The following is a 20,619-nucleotide window of genomic DNA, read 5'->3' as shown; positions in this document are numbered from 1 at the left end:
CCATATAAGAAAGGTGGGTTTGACCTCTGACTACCTAACAACCTATTCAGAGACTTACGTCCCCTTACCGATATGCATTAACTTCCTGAGTAACATCTTAACTTTAACATGGTACAATAAACCATTCTTTAAAAACAGGTTTATTCTTTTCAAAATAAGTTTCTGATAATTTTCAGGAGTTCCTATACCGTAAAGCAATGCTCCCATAACACAACTCACACTGGCAGGGCAACTGTCAAAATTAAGAAGACTGGGATTATATGATACTTTGGGTTGCAAAAGATCTCAGATCATCTCTAGTCCAATGTCCCGCTCAAAGCTTTGTCAGCTCTGAGGGCTGATCAGGTTTCTCAAAGCTTTGTTTAGTTGGGTCTTGAAAAATCTCTAATGACAGAAATTCCACAATTTCTCTGTACAGAAAGCAGAAGGCAAGTTTTTTTATTTTATTTTTTGCATCCCAAGATCTGGAGGAAGAATGAGGACACTTGTGTTTTGTATTGCACAAACACTGAGTATGAGACAGCCTACATGCTAATAATTAAATTCAGATAAGGCATAATTGATAATAAAGTGAATGATAAGCAAGAACAAACTAAATGCAACAGCTACAAGTCCATATGATCACACTGACTATAGCTATATAGGAAAGTCATTCAGCTTTTAGGGAGTTCATCACAACACATATTAAACTGACCAAGTATTTTAGATTTAAAATATTGTATAGCTCTTGTATTTCTTCTCAAGCTGGTAATCAGAAATAGTTACTTTTTAATTTTCCACCACAACAGAAAAGTTTCGATGAAAAAGTGTACTGAAAAAGTATACTAAAAAATTACGACAATAAAGTAATTTGTTACCAAAAGACTGCAAATATATTTGCCTGTTCTGAAAGCAAACGTATCTTAACATGATTAATATTGTCTACCAGCCAGTTGTGGCAACTGTGTGATTCTATAGCTACACCTTTGACAGGAAGAAGGCCCAAGAGTCAGTCAATCAGCTGATCGGCTGAACTGTCATTCTTGGACTGGTGTTCCCTGTTATAACCTCTTTTAGTATTTACCTGTAATCTGAAGAATATGAAGTTCATTTTATATACAACTTTACCTCTCTGCTAAATCCTTGCATACTGCACATATTTCTGTCATCTCAAACCACTTAGTTACAGCTTTGGGGTATACGAGGTTCAAAGACTACAAAAATCCTCATCACACTACTGTGATTTCCTGTTCCTTTTGAACTCTTTCTTGTCCTCCCACACTTCAGTTGCCCAGATCAGTTTGGTTTTGTCTTTTGATTTTTCCCCTGTAAGCATCTTTTCTTGATGTGTACAGAATATTACATGCTCATCAGTATTTCATGATGTAACCTGAGTAAATGGACCCAAAAGCACATGCAGTGTTTTAAGTGTTGTATGACATTACTTTGAAACTAAACAGCAGAAATGCTCACATTTCAGTCTCTCATTTGTTATGACTCATATTTATAGGCATTTAGGTGAATTCCAGGAGAAAATCTAGCCCACTGAAATGCCTTTGCAAGATACAATTTTTCACTTTACATGTTTTCAATATTATTACAATTCCTTTTTTCACTGCGTTTAGAATGCTTCTACTGCATTATATGCAAAGATGTCACTGTAGGTTTGAAAATAGTAACTTTTTACTCTTACACCCAATTCCGTACAATCCACAGGCAGAGTAACAAACAGAATATACATTCCAGGGGAACACCTGACTGAATTCAAGTAACCCAAATGTTAATCTTTCCTTCTGATATCTGTCCTACAGTTTTTCTTGCTGCTCCCTTATTTATAGCACATATAAGAACAAGCTAGTGAGTAGGAAACAAGGAATAAAATTCATTGCATCTTATCCTAAAGAAAAAAAAAAGCAAAAAAACAGAAAACAAACATCACACTAAAAACAACAAAGGAAGAAAGAAAAAGAAACCAACCGAAACCCCAAACCCAAGAAACCAAACAAACCCACATGAAAAAACTCAAAACAAAACCCCACAACCAAGAAACCAAACTCATAAACCATCAGATTATGCCTGTGTTTAATATCTTCATGTATTAACTTGCTCTATCTACCATGCAGAAGTTAGTTCCAAACATAGTAACATATGTCAATGGGGTATTTCACAGAACTGTAGAAGGGTTGAAGTTCTAAGAGACCTCTGGAGATCATCTGGTCCAATCCCGCTGCTTAGGCACGACCACCTAGAGCAGGTTTTGCAGAACCATGCCCAGACAGCTTCTAACTGTCTAGGGAGTCTCTACAACCTCTTCCAGACAACTTGTGTTCAAAGACCCTGCCAGTAAAACAAGTGTTTCATTATATTCAGTTATTCTTATGTTCCCATGTTTCAGTTTGTGCCCATTGCCTTCAGTTCTGTCACAGAGCACCAAAAAACCAAAATAGCCTCCCTCTGTTGTCTTTACACTCTCCATTCAGATATTTGTTCTGTTATACTAAATATATTATTACTGCTAAACTGATCAGACGTTATCACTCATGCAGAATATCCACTTTAACCAACACTGAGAAATGTGGCCTATGCTTTGGAATTTTCCAACTAAAGTGTTATTTGAGTGAGAAAATACTTCTTTGTCAACACTGACTTTTTTCATGGGAATTCTCATGTCTCACCAAAGATGAAATATCTCTGGTCAAAATATGAACAGCAAAAATAACACGAAAAAAGACAACATTACTTCCAGATGTTATGCAAGAAAAACCTCTCCCAAATTCTCTTGCTGTTCCATTGTGTATAAACAATTAAATATTCACTGGACCAGAATGGGAGAGAGATGATCTGCAAATCTAATTCAGATTATGTATTACTCCTGTTGAGAACTTAGGACTGTTGCCCATAATACGCTAAGGAAGTATCTTCACTAAAACGCTCTTGGGCTTCTTATGACATGGAATAGGAACATTGTTTTAGAACTCAAATATCACACATCAAGAAAAGTTTTTCACTGTCTTGTAACATAGTGCCAGGCACTCAAACATTTTCCAAAATTACTTTCCAATACATACAATGGGATACAAAAATTTGCATTTTTCAGAGAAGATTTTGGGCAAACTGTTCTGTACCACAGTCATTCTCATACTGATTTATCCACAAGAAAGATGAGTCCAAGAAAGAAAATACACTTTCAGCTCTCTCTTTTTGTGAAAGCAACTGAATTGTGTCACACTGCTGGAAAGACTGTTGCCTTTTAGAGGGCTGTAGCTGCTTGTTATGAAAGGTAATTTGCTTAAGAGGGAACTGCTCTCTGAGTAGGTAAGAGGAAGAGGCTGATGTGGGTATTTATACATTTTTGTACTTGTTGGGTAAGGCTGCTGCTGGTGCCTTTTGCCACCCAGAAGACCTGTCCTATGGACAGCTGGTGATTACACAGCCATCAGCTGTGACTCCAATGCTGTTTCTGTCACAATATGTCAGATACATTTTACATGGTCTTTACTAATCAGTTTAAGCTCTATGTATTTAAAAATAAATACAATTACAAAATACTGTCTTTTCTTGACCTGAGTAAATGTAAAGTTACTACAATTTTAAACATATAAACCAGGGTTTAGTGTAATGCCTGTTAACTTTTGGAAGCATTATGAGTAAAACTTTGAAACAATAAATAGAAGTATGGAAGCCCATTCCTGGGCAAACCACAGCTTTGTGGCAATGTCAGTAACGCTCAAATAAAAAAAGCTGATCTTCACATGGAGAAACTGAGAAGCAACACCTGTTCTTAAAGGCTCAGGATGATAAAGCTGATGCTTCTCCTCAGACAGAGAGATCTGAGACTAAATATCCTTCACTCCCATGAGCATTCAGCCCAAAGAGGATCAATCTTATTATACCCATTTAAATTTGTGACTAGCTAAAGTGGAGTTATTCAAGTCAGCAATTATATCTTAATCAATACTTGTGTATTCTGACCTTAAAAGATCAGGAAAATATGACATTCAAGTCTCAGCAAAGACAAGGAAAGATTACTTGAAGAACTGTTTTCTGTGGAGATGCCAGACACCTACAGTTTCGAGGGGTTTCAGCAGGAACTGCAGATGTGGTCAACAACCAAAGTAATTTGATCTGTTGTGATACCTTATGGTTTACTTCTCATTTTTTTAGTGTACCTAGCCCAGGTATATTGCTTCCTTTTCACCAGGAGAGGGATAACCTCTCACAGGACATAATATTGCAAGACACAGATGAGAAAATGACTGAGATAATTCAATGAAGATACCTGAGATTTCAACAATGAAAAAGAAATATTATTTTAAAAATTAAGATTTTAATACAAGTTTTTAAAAAATAAAGTGTATTTTTGTTAGCTTTGTGTTATTTGGATGTTTTCCTTCCCATTTTTTAACCCTTTCTAAATATTTCTTGGGGTTTGGTATTTCTGTTTGGTTCACAACAGGCAAGTAAAAAACCCCAACACCTACCACTCCAATCACCTTAGAAGGCTCCTTCTCACCTGAATAGTATGATTATGCATTAAAGGCCAGATTTACACAGGTGATGTACATGATAGGCATCTGCTGCAGACCACCTTTAACAAAACGAGGATGTAGATGAACCCTTCTTGAGAGCAGAGGATGCCTCCTGATTGCAGGCCTGGTACTTATGAGAATTTTATTCATGTTGATATCTGCTTGAAGGACAGCAAGATGGTCTTAATACAGAGCCTCCTTGGAGCACAGGAGTCCATTCCAACGCAAAGCAAGTCAAGATGATTCTATGATTCTGTGATAAACTGCGCCATAAGACCACCTAGTCTGAATGTGATTCTCCTGACCAAGCTCCAACACAAAAATATACACAGAAGACATAAGAGGGGATACAGCACTGAAGTGGAACATAGAGAAATTACCCAAGCAAGAATGGAGTTAGAAAAGCCAAAGGAAAGGGAAAATATCTCAATGTCAAATGTTATGAGCATCTGTAAGTACATCAATAATAAAAAGTTATGATGGAACTTCTGTTTCAACTTTGCCCTTTTCAATACTTAATCATTACACGTGTGCATTAGATAGTAAATTAAAGTATTATTTACCGTGTCCTAGCCTGCATCCTCATTATACTCTAAACCATTCTAAAACAGTGACAGTGCGAAGCATGTCACCTACTTACTGCAGTTTGTCTGGCTGTTTCTCATCTCACAGAGAGAAGTTCCACAGGGATCAGGACAGGAAGTACATCTCTGGTCTCCTTCCTGACAGAGGGTTTGACCTGAGGAAAATAGAAATTTACTATTCTAGTTATTTACCAGACTAATAAAAATTACTGGAGTGTAGCAATGAGAAAATGCAGAGTTTACATTACAATTAAGTATTTACTTTACATAATTAAGCACCCTACAGCATTTCAAGTGCAGCAAGAAAATGTTGTAAGAAAGGAAAGCGTGCGGGAGTGTCCAGATGTCACTTTCCTTTACCTGTATACTTAAAATAAGAATTTATATCCCATTTCCCAATTGAGAGGTATGGATCTCTGAAAACCATTTACCACCATTCTGCGGCAAAGTATGAAAAGTCATATAAATCAGATTTCGGAGGGAACAATAGGTTCTAGTTGAAAGAGAATATTTTCTGGGAATCATTCCTCAGTGCCATTCAGTTGATCTGCTTCTCATTTTATGATTATTTTAGTGGACAATAAAAATCTTCCTGAAGAAAGGTCATCAAAGCTGAAGTGCCATTGTCCTTTTCTGGCCGGTTAAAGCACAAACAACAACAAGAAACCCCAAAAGGCTATGGTCCTAAAAATGGAATTCAGAGCAACTAAAACCAGCATTTCATCAAAACATTTCTGAACGTACCACCTGGGTAGTTAGTTTCGCTGACAAATCGCTGGACTTCTCTCTGTGTCACAGTGGTGATAGCTCCTTTCCAAACCATTAAATTCTCTCTTCAATGTGACTTTTGCAAAAGCATTCATTTAATTTAATACTCTGTACACAGAGACTGAACAGTTTGGATTTCATCATCTCATCCTCTTTAAAATGGGTTATTGCAACTACTACTTAGTGTTTGTATCGCACTATGCAATTGATTATTATTGAACATTAATCAGTCATGGTGTCCTTATAGTGGAGTACAGAAGATGCTTAAGAAACATCTTGTTTCAATGATCTTGACAACAGCCACATCCCGAAGAACTGACAGTGTAGTAATATGGATTTACTTTCTTTCATACATGTTATATATTGAAGCAATAGAGGTACTTTCTTTAGCTGTAGCAACTGACTCTTATTTTACAGGTGCAGCTGATTGCAAAATTGAACTTTAAAAGTAGGGAAAACTTCTTAAATTCTAAACCTATTAGAAATAATTACATTAAAATTAATTTTTTAAGTTTGCTCCAACCCATTCTTATCCCACAGGGAAGAATTTTTCAACTCTTTAAAATTCATTTTGGTGCAACGTAGAGTCTTTTGATGCAAGCACAGTCAATGCTGAATTTCTATAAACACACTCTACTCTCTCTTTTGAAGGGATCACAGAACCAGCTGTGTATTTATCTTATGATAACAGGTGTGTTCTACTCTAGTAACTTTTGAATAGGTTTTCTTATTACCACTACATCTGACAACAGTAGGGTTTTCTACAGAAAGTTAACTAATTTCTTTAAAAATTAAATTCAAAAGAGTATGTCATTAATAATTCTCACATTGAAGGAAAGGCTGTTATCTGAACCTACCTTACCATAAACAAGAGAATTACATGTGAGAAATATCCTCAAATATTGTGAAACCTTCACAACATTACAACATTTCTTTCTGAGTGTCAGAATGTACCACAGGACACAAGTCTTTGGGGAAACATATTCTGGGGCTGAAGAAACTGCCTGGTTTCTTTTTCTTTCATATAAACCATAATGAGCCAACTACTAAGTAGCTGTGAAAGCTTACATTTTCATACATTTTTCCTTAGTCACACTAAATCATTAATTTATTTAGGAAAACATCCTTTCTCTGATTCCCAAGTACTGAAGAAAAAATAATTTTCATGGGAAAATTCCTTCTCAAATGGCACCAATTCCTGTGATAGTAGCTTCTAATTGCTGCAGACAATGTGAATATATATCAATTTAAGTAATAGCTCATCATGTCAGATAACCAAAACCTATACTAAATGTCACCTCCATTTCCTTAACTTTTTATATTTTTAAGGGCTACTAAAGCTCTGCTTACAAATTCCTGTGTGAAAGCAGACACCAGAGAACATTAGCAAGTGTTATCTGAAAGGGAATGAAAGTAAATGTCAGACAGCTTTAGCTAAAGACACTTCAGAACAAAGCAGTCAGTGGCAGGTTCAGTAACAGTAAAATGGGGGATACCCTTACTTTCATGGCAGTTTTCTTCATCACTTCCATCTTTACAGTCATTATCTCCATCACACTGGAATGCACTAGGAATGCACTGCCCATTTCTGCACTCTACCAGACCCTGACTGTGACACGCTAGAGAGAAAAAAATGATGATACACTGGTTAACTTAGATTAATGAAGGTCTTAATTATTTTTGAACGTTATCCTGAAGTTATTTCAGGATAAGCTAGTAACACTGCTTAGCACTGAAAGTCACTAGAAGGCATTTTCATTGTATGTAGGCTATGCTTTCAACACCTTACAGCTACAACAAACCAACAAAAGCATCATTTTTACTCAACTGAATATTGTCATGTTTTCTTTGCCCACTTACATTCTTTAATTCAGAATAGATTCTTAGGTTTCAGGGAAAATTCTGGGATAGTGGTTGTGAGGTCAAGCACTGAATGGCAGCAAGAATCAAAGCCATGTATGTATATCTCTTATGACAACTTTAATCACATTAAAACATATGCTAGTTCCCTAAGGCTTGATTTTGCAACCTTGGCAATATACTAGGGTAGCTGTTTTGCAGATATACATCATTATCATTGGAGAATAGAGAAGTCCAAACTCTGACAAGCTTTGACAGGTTGCATACAGACACATGAGAAAGCTGTCACAAACTCAGAATGCCTAAAGTTTAAAGAGATTATATACATTTGTTCATTATTCTTTAAGGGGGACATCACAATTAACAAAAAAGTAATTCTGTAATTAAGCTGAAACACAAGGCAATGCTGGGAGTTCTCAACAATGGCAACAAATATTTAATCTGCTGCATCGTCTTTGAGTAGGGACGATTATAAAGTGCAAACTTTGCAAAACAAACTTGCAGTTTTGCCTTACAAGTAGTAAGTAAATATACTACTTATCTTACATTATTTTCATTTTTAAAGAAATAAAAAACTGATTTAGAAATTAAAGGAACTTACAGCAATTGATTTCATCTGATTTGTCTATACAATCATGGTCACCATCACATACCCAATCAGCAGTTATACACCTCCCATCTCCACATTGATGATGTGTCACCGGATTACAATCTAATTAAAATTCAAACGGGGGGGGGGGGGGAAGAAATAAAAAAAGGATAAGGTACAATTTGTGTATTTTGTGATTTTGATCAATTGTCCTATGCCTATATGATAATCATTCTTAAAATTGAGCCATTTTGAAGTTGTAAAATACAGTAAGAGATTTTTCTGTTCCTGGAGATATTTTTGGCAGATTAGTTACATATGTTCTGAATTCTATTGCCTATATAGATAGTGATGCACTTACTCCTTCTCTCAGGTGCACAGTTGTTTCAATTTGCAAATAATCACATTTCTAACATTTGTTGAGCAGATTAAAAGATCTTCTTTATTCCCATAATGAAGTGCCTTTCAGTTAGCCAACATTTCCAGTAGCCATCAGGGAAAATCATTCCCTACATTTATCTTTTTGCTATGAAGTAAAAAAAAAATATTTCATTTGCCATTTTTGGCACTTAATCAGAACCTTTTTTTGCATACACTCAGAATTTTTCATAAGAATGATCTACAAGGAAACTATTCCAATCTTCATCTTACTTTTCCTACCCAAGTGCTTCCACAAATAAATAAAAGCATTCTTTTGAGCAGTCTGATTTTACACCAAAATAAATAGGGAGTGTAGACAGTCTGATATGAGACCCACTTATAAACTGTACAAAAAGTTAGATCTTAAATTTTCTATATAAAAAGAAAACTATCTCAAGATAACGATGGTAGGAGTTAGATAAACATTCAGAAAAGTCTTGAATCAAAGGTGGTTTATGAAAAACAAGCAAACAAAAACCAACCAACCAACCAACCAACCAACCAACCAACCAACCAAAAAGGACCAACCAGAATTGACAAAAAGTAGTGAAAGATCTTGGAGTCTTACAAGTATGTTTAATTTGGAGAAGACACATAAAAACACCTATCAGAAAAAATGTGCATTGATTTTTAGTTTTGAAATTTCCTGTGATTTTCCTTAGAAAAACAAAAAAGTGAGATATAATATTTTAAATTTTAAACAGCCATTTTAGAGCACTTAATTTGTTTTAGGTGTAACACCAGGAGCAAAAGTTAAAAAAAATAAGGCTTTCAAAGTTTTGTAATATTTACATGTGCTAATTATTCTTTTTTATAGCAAAACTTCATCTTTTCCCTATGCAATTCAAGTGGAGGTAGAAAGACAAATATAAGAAGGCAGGGCATACAAAGCTGACTGAAAGCAGAATTTGAAAGAAACATAATTTGACCATCAAAATATGCCAGTTCACTCTGAAGCTTATGTAAAAACAGTTCAGCTACAAAACAGTTGCCATAATCAGAGTGTAAGCTCTTATGGTTTCCTTTAATCTCAGTTAAATTCAGCCATGTTAGCAAGGAAGCAAACATAACATCTTGAATTAGTTTAAAACAAATTATAAATCACAGTGTTCCTTCAAAATACCACTACCTTCAAAATTTTGATGGACCCAGAGCGCTCCTTTAAATCTTTACAAATGGCACATAAAATTTGTGAGCTGTTTTTACTTTGCCCAAAGAGAATAACAGCAGGGTATATTACTCTTTCAATAGTTTAAGGAAAAAGATTGCTGATTTAGGTGATACTGGTATCTTAAAGACTTTAGAAAAGCATAAAACTTTCACTTACCACAGTTCTGTTCATCGCTAAGGTCTCCACAGTCATCATACCCATCACAAACAAACGTATAATTTAGGCATTTTCCTGTGTCACAGCGAAATACATCATCACTGCAGTCTACAAAACAAATTTTTGTAAAATGTTAACATGACTTTGGAACATTCATATAAGCTATGAATGTATTAACTAAATGTAAATTAGCTAAAGATACACCCCAATTTACAGGTATGCATTAATACCCAATGTGTTTCAGTTTATTAGAATCTAATATGGAAGAACAAGAAAGATGAAAAGCAATTTTTTGATCAATGCCATGAGGAGAAAGCTCTCTGTTTACACATACGGACCAAAATGTTTAATGATATTTATACATGTACAGCTCTTGAGTAAGGTTGTGGGTTTCATCAGTTAGATTACTAGGACAGACTTGAGAACCTGATGTAGGTATTAGGTAAAGCTGAAGCTCCTATCAGCAAAATCAAGATTCCCAGACCATGCTTTTTAGCCTATCTTTGATCTTGCAATGGTTTTGAATGAGTTTTATGCCTTATGCAGAATTTGGCCTAATGCTGTCTGATCAAATAATTATTCAGACTGTCAGCCCTAGGTGGGTTTAGCCTTTCTTTCCATGGCTGAGTCCTTCAGTAAAACCCGGAAAGATATTCCCTGAGAATATCCAGAATGTTTGATAGAAACATGGAATCTAACTTGTAGCAGTTAAGAAAGGGGCAAGAAGAGAAAACAGGGTTGGCAGTGTCTGGTCCCATTAGTAATAACTTTTTAACTCTAGGCTTTTTCTTCACATCTGGTTTTTCCAGGGAGAATACCAGGATACAGAACAAGTATCTGGAACACCCCTTCTTCCTTTTGAAGCTATGCCAGTGGAACCAAGGAAGTTCTTTGTGCCCTTTCTTACTGGGATAAGTGGGCATGTTAAATGAGCTCTTTCCTGGAAAATATACAAAGATCGCTCCAAGAGCAGGCAGTGAAACAAGGCGCAAGTCTTTCCTCTCAGTTGAGATGCTTTATCACTAAGCAACAGAATCATGATACCATTTGTTTTTCTCCTCTTGGCATGTGACTCCTGTGTTCAAGATTGCAGAGTGGTCACACTTTGAAAGATGGGTGTCCTTCTAAGTATATTACACATTGTAAGGTGCAGCATTCTCTCAGAAGATGCAGTGGGGTTTCTATCCCTCCAGATCAATGTCAGCCAAGTGTTCCACCTCCTAGGTGAGTGCTCTAAGTTTTGCAAGGTTTTACCACCCTCAGTTCTGTAACTTGAACGTGAATCACTTCATCCACTCCCCCACAGAAGCATTTGTGCTTTCTACGAGTTTCACATCATCTTAGAAAGTACAAATAAAATTTACAGCACAATGCAAAGGACAATGTTTCAGGGCATAATGTAAAATAATATGGCTAAACCGTGAGCTTTGTAGTCAATAGTTAATTTAACTTTACAAGAACAAAAGGCATAGATCAGTAAATACCAAAAAACCCAAACTAAATGAAAATATTTAAGTTCTAGTTTCAGAACAGAACACTTTCAGCAGAATAACAGCCTGCTGAAAGCAAAATTCTAAGCATTACTTGGTTTGAGTTTGCAATGGCATGAAGTACTCTGGCAGTCTTTATCCTTACCATTCAGTTTGTAACTGACAATTTCTGTGTTCGTATTGCTCCTCAATCAAATGAAACAAAGCTGTCTTTTCCTATGTTGTTTCCTCTGGGTAAGTTTACTGTTTAATTTCCATCCATACCCTCATTCCTGTTTACATTCATTCCTATGTAGCTGCACACTGTCCTTTAGGGTATGGCAGCTCTCCTGCCCACACTGACAGGGTAACCAAAAAGAATACAAACTTCCTTGCAAGGAAATAAGATTCACTTGATGAAAATCTAACAGTCTTAGCATACATTTTCTTCAAGATAATGGCAATAATATATTGTATGGGGTAGCTAGTTACTTCCATCAGAATAAGATGGGCACGTTGCAGCTACCACATGTAAAAGACAATGATGGTACGAGCTCAGTTTTCATGCAATTAAATACTAATTCCTATTGTATACTCCACAAAACACAAATAAACCCTGGTCAAACCTTTGCATTCTGCAACCGTTCGATCTCTACTCACACATACCCTGTTTTCACCACTTCACTATTGCATCATGTTGTCCTTCTGACCATGAATCACCTCAGCCAAACACTCATGATTTTACATTAAAAGATGTGGGGATTTTAAACTTTGAAGCTGTATGTTTAAAGACATATGTGCAGATTCAATGTACCACTCAATTGTGCCTTCAAGGAGTAAATAAGACCTTAATTCAACAAGACGTTCTACCCCGGGGTATGGCATGCAGTGGCCCATGTGTGCAGTTTCATTTGTATTTCATTACCAAAATGGTCTTCATCTTGTTCATCCTTGGTGAAAGAGAACTATGATTGAGAAAGTCACAAAAGAAGGAAGAGGAAGCAAATGTATGTATTAAGAAAGTGTGCATCTAAGTGCAGCCAGAAGGATGTAAGAGAGCCTGTTGCATTTGGTACATTACATGTAAAACTTGTTCATCAGGATCCTTCTGATAGACACAAGTTTTGGCACTGATAATTTGTGCATTTGTAGACCTTTGTTACAGCTTCTTTCCTGTTCAGATTTCTATGTGATAGCTGGCTGAGCTGAATTCCGATTCCTCAGCTGGCAACCTACATTGCACAAAGTCACAAACTAAATGGTAAAGGAAACATGGTGAAATCCTAAATACCAGTTTTCGGCTGCAGCTGTGAAAGTAGTGACACAGCTGATTAAACTGTACATTCAAAAAGGGGCATGGATTTTTCTAAAGCTTAACTATTGCCTGCGTACTTATTATGGCCCATCAAAGGGAAGAAGAGAAAAATGCAAGTCAAGAGCCAGGAAAAGAAAAGACTGCATCATGTGATCAGTTTCTTGATGCAGAATCCTGAAAGGAGATTCTAGCAAGAATTATTAATAAATATTAAAAAGATTAAAAACAGAGACTTCTACATTTCATAACGCATATGATTTTCAACATTAAAACTAAGGAGGCACAACTGTAAGATTCGCTTATGTAACCTTAGACATCTACATCATTTGGTTTATAAAGCACATAGGCCATCTAAATTATCTGCTTCAAATCAGACAAATCATGCATCAGAAGTGTCTGTTTCCCTTGGCTGACTTTCCATACAGCTAGTTTAGACATTTAGCTTGGATAAAGTCACCTGTACAGGGACAGACAACTCTGTCCCTAATGTATGTCATAACTAAAAACCAAAGACATCTCTCCAATGTAGTAATATCTAAAACAAATATAATAAGTCCTGTATTTTGGGACTGCAGATGCAGGAAGCTTCGACAGGAACCCGGACATCCCAGCAGGGTGCCTCTGGATACATTTACTTTTTTTTTAATCTCAAATTATGAACCAAACCTGATTGAGTAGTGCCTTCAAGACCAATGATACTGAGGTGAATGGGCTTCATCTCTTGTCACCTCATCCTCTTGTCTTAGGAGATAAGCACAGCATTGCAGCTACCAGGTTATGGAATTGACACTGAAGCAGCAGACAAAGCAAGCTCCTCTGCTATTACTTCAGATGTCTTTTCATAACAAAAACGGGGGAAGAAACTTAGAGATGGATAAAAAAATATTAACCTTAGTATTAAATAAATAGGAAAGGAAATATATGTGTGCATGAAGGTGTCAGAAGCAAGAGCAGAACAGGATTTAAAGGAATGCTATATGTTACTTACTACAGAACACTGTAAGTGCGATTTCATTTAAATAATCATGCAGCAAGAAGATGAATAACAACCTGAAACAAGATAAAGCAACAAGAATCCAAATAGAATTATTTAGGTTGGAAAAGACCCTTAAAATCATCGAGTACAACCGTTAACCCAGCACTGCTAAGTGCACCACTAAATCACATCCCTAAGCACCACATTCAGATGTCTTATAAATACCCCCAGGTATGGTGACACAATCACTTCCTTGGGCAGCCTGTTCCAATTCTTGACAACCCTTCTGGTGAAGAAATCTTTCCTAATATCCAATCTAAACCTCCCCTGGCACAACTTGAGGCTGTTTCCTCTTGTCTTGGATCGCTACTTGGGAGAAGAGACCGAACCCCACCTCACTACAACCTCCTGTCAGGTAGTTGTAGAGAGCAGTGAGGTCCCCCTGAGCTTTCTCTCCTCCAGACTAAACATCCCCAGTTCCCTCAGCCATTCATTATCAGACTTGTGCTCCAGAGCCTTCACCAGCGCCATTGCCCTTTTCTGGATCCACTCCAGCATCTCAATGTCTCTCTTGTAGTGAGGAGTCCAGAACTGAACACAGGATTTGAGGTGCAGCCTCACCTGTGCCAAGTACAGGGGGATGATCACTGCCCTGGCCCTGCTGGCTACGCTATTGCTGATACAGGCCGATGCTGTTGCCCTTCTTGGCTACCTAGGCACAAGCTGGCTCATGTTCAGCAGCTGTTGACCAACACCGCTAGGTCCTTTTCTGTCGGCAGTTTTCCTCAGCCTGTAGCACTGCATGGGGTTGTTGTAACCCAAGTGCAGGACCCAGCATGTAGCCTTGGGGAATTTTACACAATTGGCCTCAACCCATCAATCCAGCCCATCAGTCCCGATCCCTCCATGAAGCCTTCCTACTCTCAAGCAGATTAACACTCCCACTCAATTTGGCATCATCTGCAAATCGACCAAGGCCGCAGTCAACCCAAAGATCAGCAACAACCCAGGTGATACAGGGTTGTTAAGACTGTAAAATGTTTGTCATAAGAGTAAACCGTTGCTGCCAAACAAAATAGTACGAGGACATAAAAGCCTAGTGGGTTTTGCTGTCAGACAAGAGATTTGGCCAGACCACTTGTGTACATACTAGGGGTGAGACAATTAAACCAATGAGATTGAGTGCAAATGAGTAAAATAAGTTTTTTAGGATACATATGGCCTTTTCCTCTCACTGAGGTTACCCATTCAGTTTTGTTACATTTATTTCCTACAGAAACAACGATTAATTTGAATTGTTTGATTTCAAGCAAAGCATAAAGCTAAATAATTTATATCAGACTGTTGTACATATTATATTGCAATTCTGATTGCTACCCTCCGGGCCTAACCATTCATCTAGTTTTCAATCTGCCTCAGTTTTCAACCCCTCTCATTAACATCTATCAGAGTGCATTATTTTAACTCAAATATAGTGTGCAGCTGAGAGAAATCTATTTCTGCCCCCAAATTATCAGCACCATTATTGTCATCCCTGAGAAACTTACCTGTTTGCATGCAATTCTATATTATGTTACAGCATTTACAGAGTAGAGGAGGCAGAGCGAGAGTTCAACAGGTAAACCTAAAGCACATCAAAGACGTTCTGAAACATAGCTGAAAAGAACAGGAAATAAACACATGGACAGGGCTCCACTGTGCTAAAGAAATTTACCAAGGGAAAAAAAAAACAACAGGACCAAATACACTGAGGAAAAGAAAGGTCCTGAGTTGACTGAAACCAAGCCCAAAGAGCCAACTTTCAAGGCCACAGTCAGCAAAGGCAGTTTTGTCTGCAAATCCATTTCTATTCTGCCTTACCAAGATTCTTTCAGTTTTCTTTTGTAAAGGTTTTCTTTTTTTTCCTTTTAGAGGGTTATTTTTTTCTTTTACATTCTAATAAAGCCTGGCCTTTTAATCTCATTGGGAAGTAACTGTAACAAGAAGATTCTCCTCACCATACTGGCCAACATGAAGAGTCTCATGTGGTCTCTTCACATGAATCAAGCAGCAGAAATACTTGTCTTTCTGTGTAATTTTTGGTCTTAAACTGCCTATTGCTACATAAGTTTGTTTGCTAGAACACAGAGTCCAAATATTCCCCCCCCCCCCCATATTACCCACAGTCTTTGTTTCATGCAGACAAAACAGCTCCCAGCAACAAAGGGAGCAGAAATTAGTCTAGAAGTGAGCCGTATGTTTACACCTAGTTATCCTCTTCAATGTATTCATGTTGCTTCCTCTAAGCTAAATCTGCTGCTTTTGTTTCATATGTTCAATATTACCCCCATCCTCATGGCTAACAACAAAATCTGAAAAAAATAATTCATTCCATGCTAGGTAAAACTTTCCTATAAGCAAATACAGTTTGGACTTCATAAGAAAGGAACAACTTTTCTGTGTGTTGCTCTGAATCCCACTAAACACTGGCAAGCTGTGTGTAAGCACTAACAGTCACAATTCAGCTTATACAAAATAGAGCAAAGCCTGAATATTCAAAATTCTGTTTTCTTTCTCAGATATTGCCAACTGTTTAATAATTAAATGGTGAATAGCAACTACATTCCTTGGAGAACTGAATGTTCTCATTATTATGGAAATGCCAGTCACTGCTAAAGTTATTGAACTATCTTCAAACTGAACTGAAATACCTTATGAATAAACCCAGGATAAGAATTAAATTTGATGGCCTATACTTTGATAGAAGGACATTTTAAAAATTAAAATATTAATAATTTAATAAAATTAATTATGAATTCATTATAGCCTTCAGTTATTTATAATGATTCCTATAGGAATTATAGAATGATTAGGGTTGGAAAGGATCTAGTTCCAACCCCCCATTCACAGGCAAGGATACCTTCCACTAGACCAGGTGTTTAACGAGCTGTCCAACCTGGCCTTGAACACTGCCAAAGATGACAAACTCCTCTAACTACTCATACACTTACAACTTGCATATACTGCCTGGACCTGAAGAAAATGTATTTTTTTGGTTAACAGTAGTTTTTCCCATTTATTTTTCATTAATGGAAGTTTAGTAATTGTGCTGTTTTTTTAACTCAGTGGAAGAAGAAACCTCTTAATTCCAATGAGACCAAGAATATAGCTGCCTTCCCACGTGGCTGTGCCCTTTGTCATAAAAGGGGATACGAACTGCCAGGGTGCTCAAAAGTCTCTTCTTGGAATATTTGGAAGCAAATATTCCAAATAATGCAACTTTAAAAAGTGTGTTTAATTTAAACCAGGAATAAAACACTGCTGTGCCAGAAACATTTTAGGATTATTACTTGCCAACAAAAACAAACAGTACACCATAACAGCAAAGATGTTGTTCTGAGCATCTTAATGGTGTATTTTCATGCCTTAATAAGTTTCGGTACAAATGTTCCTCTAACTGTGGCCAGTCACTGAGATGAGCTGCTCCAGAGCTGGCCTGATCTACAGTGAAGTGGTAGATCTTGGCACACAGGGAGGTTTCCTGAGGCAGAGAAACACCAGGGGATCAGAGATCTGTCAGGAGCCAGCAGCTCTCGCAGGAGATGCTGACTGATGCCTGAGCTTTGCCAGAGAAAGCACAGCCAATCCCACACCTATAAAAAGCAGCCTAAAGAGCACAAGTGACCAAGAGTGCAGCAACCAGAGCATAGAATCATACAATAGTTAGGGCTGGAATAGATCTTCAAAGGTCATCTAGTCCAATCCCCTAGTTTTCTACAGTGAGGGCTGTAAAATACTGGAACAGGTTGCCCAGAGAGGTGGTAGATATGCCATCCCTGAAGACACCCAAGGCTAGGCTGGATGTTGTTCTGCACAACCTGATCTAGATGAAGACACTCCTGCTTATTGCAGGGGATGGATTAGAGGATCTCTAAAGGTCACTTCCAACCCAAACTATTCTGTGGAGTAACTCAAGAATTTAAGAGGTGCAAGGTCTGCTGGAAACACAGCATCTTTTATCAGACAAGATTTCAGGCAAATAAGTCATCCTTCAGTTTTGCTATTTCTGCCGTGTAATTCAAGAAGGTCTTATTTGACCTCCACCCCCTCTCACCAACTGCTAATAAAAGACATCCTCTGCCTATAAACCCTGTATCATTTAACACACAGGCTTTCTTTTAGAGGTAATCTTAACTTATGAAATTTATAATGCTTGTAATACTTTTATTGTTATATTACCAATTTCTTCTTTTCCCATTTCTAATGGAACTCAAGAGACATAGTCTCATAAGCATTTTTTACTCTTTTAGCTTACATTAAAAACTTGACAGGAAAAATTCAGATAAAAACATACCCTATTTTTTATCATAATCAATGATAATCATAATCAAAATTATATCAACCTCCATTAAATAAATTGTAGGCTATTAAAGATAAAGCAAGCTCTAGACTTACTCATACTGAGACCAGGAGGAAATTGCAGCCATCATTTATTCCTTGGAGTATTCCAGATAAAATCTATCAGCAACTTCCTCAAAAGCAGATTTGTGAGTCTTGGAATGCCCAGGCTCTTAAATCACCAATATGAACAAATCTTTTGGGAACAGTCCAAACTGCAGAGCCTGGAACTCACCCCAAGGTCTGACATTTTCCAAAGTCTGAATGCACAGTGCTGTTTTGTGCCATCATGTCCTACTATAGTCCCTATTCAGTCATTGTGCCACGTTTTCCTTTTTTGTTTTCTTTTCTTTTTTTTCCCTTTTCATTGTTTTCCTACCGTACATTTGCTGAGCTTTTCCAAAGGTAGTAGTCCAAGGATGTTTTTGTCAACACAGAAAAACACATGGGAAATCTAAAGATACACAGTACCATAGAGAAATAAATAAGAAATTGAGGTACTAAGCATGTATTTTCCATTTTTCTTTTCTACTGCACCATATACAAGGATTTATTTAAATAAACCACATCCAGGGTTGAGACCAAGACAACTTTCTAAACAGATGATTTTGCATCTGCTCCAAAATCAATGCCAAGGACTGGGAAAAAGATACAATTGACAGTCTTCAGTTTATTATCAGAAGTGCTTTTCTGATACACATTTTTGATCCATTAAAAAAATAAAAATAAATAAAAAGACCCAAATACTCCGTAATTTTCTTATGGCTTTTTGCAGAAATCTTAGAATCTCCTACCAGGCATAAAATTTGCTAGATTAAAAAAATGCATGCTGTGACTAGAGTGAGCAAAGGTAAACACATTCAATGGCAGCTGAGAGTCTAAATACCAATTGTGCTCAAATACTATGCAAAGCTCCCATTCTGTACCAAGAGAAACAGCTTTTAGGTATCCCTGAAGGAATTCAGTGCTTCAGTGGAATAGTTCAAGGTTTAACAAACTTACTGCAATGGACCTCATCACTCCAATCATCACAGTCATTGTAGCCATTACACTGCAGTTTCCCTGGGATGCAGATTCCGCTGGCACATAAGAAACTCTCCTCTCCTCCACACAGTGCTGCAAAAGAGAAGAAAATAAAGAATGTGTTTAAACTTCTCAGAGTAAGCAGAAATAAGCAGAAAAGAAAGATGGCTAGAACAGTGAGTCTTAATCAAGGCTCTTAATAAACAAACCCCAAATTAATCAAATTCAATCAAGTGCAAACTGGCATTTTCATCTAATTCATGATATTTCAAAAATAGCTATCTAGGCTGAGTTAATCAGTGAGGTTTAATCTATCATTACCTCTAAAAAGCTGCTGTACAGAGTAACTGTTAAAAAGTGGCCGTAGAATGAGATTAAAGAAGCTTTGGGGTTTGGGGTTTTTTTTGGTGTTTTTGTGTTTTTTTTAATTAAATAGATGTACCAGATTAAATATCCAACTACAGTTACAATAGGTGGATCTTCCCAGCCTAAATGTTTGGCAAAAGATTACCACGTCAAGACCTAACAGTGTCACAGACATCTTTCTAGAGGTAAAGGATTCCTCATTCTTATAATTCTCTGAACACCAGAAAACAGTCATTATTGCTATTAGATATATGGGGAATTAAGATGCCTAAAGAGAAAACTTTCCCTAGAGCTTTAGGTATCCCACTGGAAATGCCTTGCAGGGGCATTATGTTCAGAGGGAGGGAACTGATAAATGCCTTCCCATTAAGTCCTTCAAAGCACTTAAAACACAGAGATGCAGACCACCATTAATTTGTTTACACCTTAGTCCATGCAATACAGACCAAATTTCTAAGCCTTTGCCTTAAAAACGGAAAAAAAAACAAACAACCACTGGCTGAGAAAAGTCCCTGTAAAGCATACAGACATACATGGGGATGCAAAGTAAAGATGTCAAGTACAAAAGCAAATATTCAGTGCAAAACCGGTTTGGGTTTGGTTTGGTTTGGTTTTTTCCAAAAGCCAGAGTTAACTGTCAGGCTACTCAACAAAGCTGAAGAAAACAGAGTTTCACCTCTTGTAAAAGGTCAGTAAAAAAAACCCAAATCCAATAATTTTACTCTAAGAATACATAACTGAAATGAGTAATAGCTTTTAGAGATGGAGGAAAAAAATCCCATCACTCTGCCAATATAAAGTTAGTAAATACATCCATGTGTGAGAACAGCAAGTTCAAACAACAAAATCTCATGGAAGTTCAAAATTCTACTCATAGAAGTTTCATTGTAATTCAAACTTTGTATCTAAGTATTCCAAGGACAATCAAAATTTCTAATTGTAGCTTTCAAACCTGACCACAATGCAAATCACAGGTATGAAAAACCATCATTTTCAGCAGCCACTATAGAATCACTTCCTCCATTAAAGTAATTTTG

The 20,619-nt window shown here is 36.9% G+C and overlaps 1 protein-coding gene across 2 annotated transcripts in view; it reads right to left on the bottom strand.

The window, feature by feature from the left end:
* The window catches only part of CORIN (corin, serine peptidase), a 138,645-nt gene that overhangs the window by 44,095 nt on the left and 73,931 nt on the right, over positions 1-20,619 (bottom strand). For both annotated transcript variants that reach the window (XM_061352867.1, XM_061352856.1), the window contains exons 6-10: positions 19,196-19,309; positions 10,057-10,164; positions 8,322-8,432; positions 7,363-7,479; positions 5,149-5,247 (exon numbers count right to left, since the gene is read on the bottom strand). In XM_061352867.1, coding sequence (XP_061208851.1) covers positions 5,149-5,247; positions 7,363-7,479; positions 8,322-8,432; positions 10,057-10,164; positions 19,196-19,309 — 549 coding nt within the window. The remainder of the gene's footprint in view (positions 1-5,148; positions 5,248-7,362; positions 7,480-8,321; positions 8,433-10,056; positions 10,165-19,195; positions 19,310-20,619) is intronic.

The sequence above is a fragment of the Neopsephotus bourkii genome, unplaced genomic scaffold (genome assembly GCF_033783945.1).
Source record: "Neopsephotus bourkii isolate Nb327-2 ecotype Australia unplaced genomic scaffold, CSIRO-AGI_Nbou_v1 NB_54, whole genome shotgun sequence".
Taxonomy (NCBI): domain Eukaryota; kingdom Metazoa; phylum Chordata; class Aves; order Psittaciformes; family Psittacidae; genus Neopsephotus; species Neopsephotus bourkii.
This window is presented reverse-complemented; position numbering and strand designations above follow the sequence as displayed.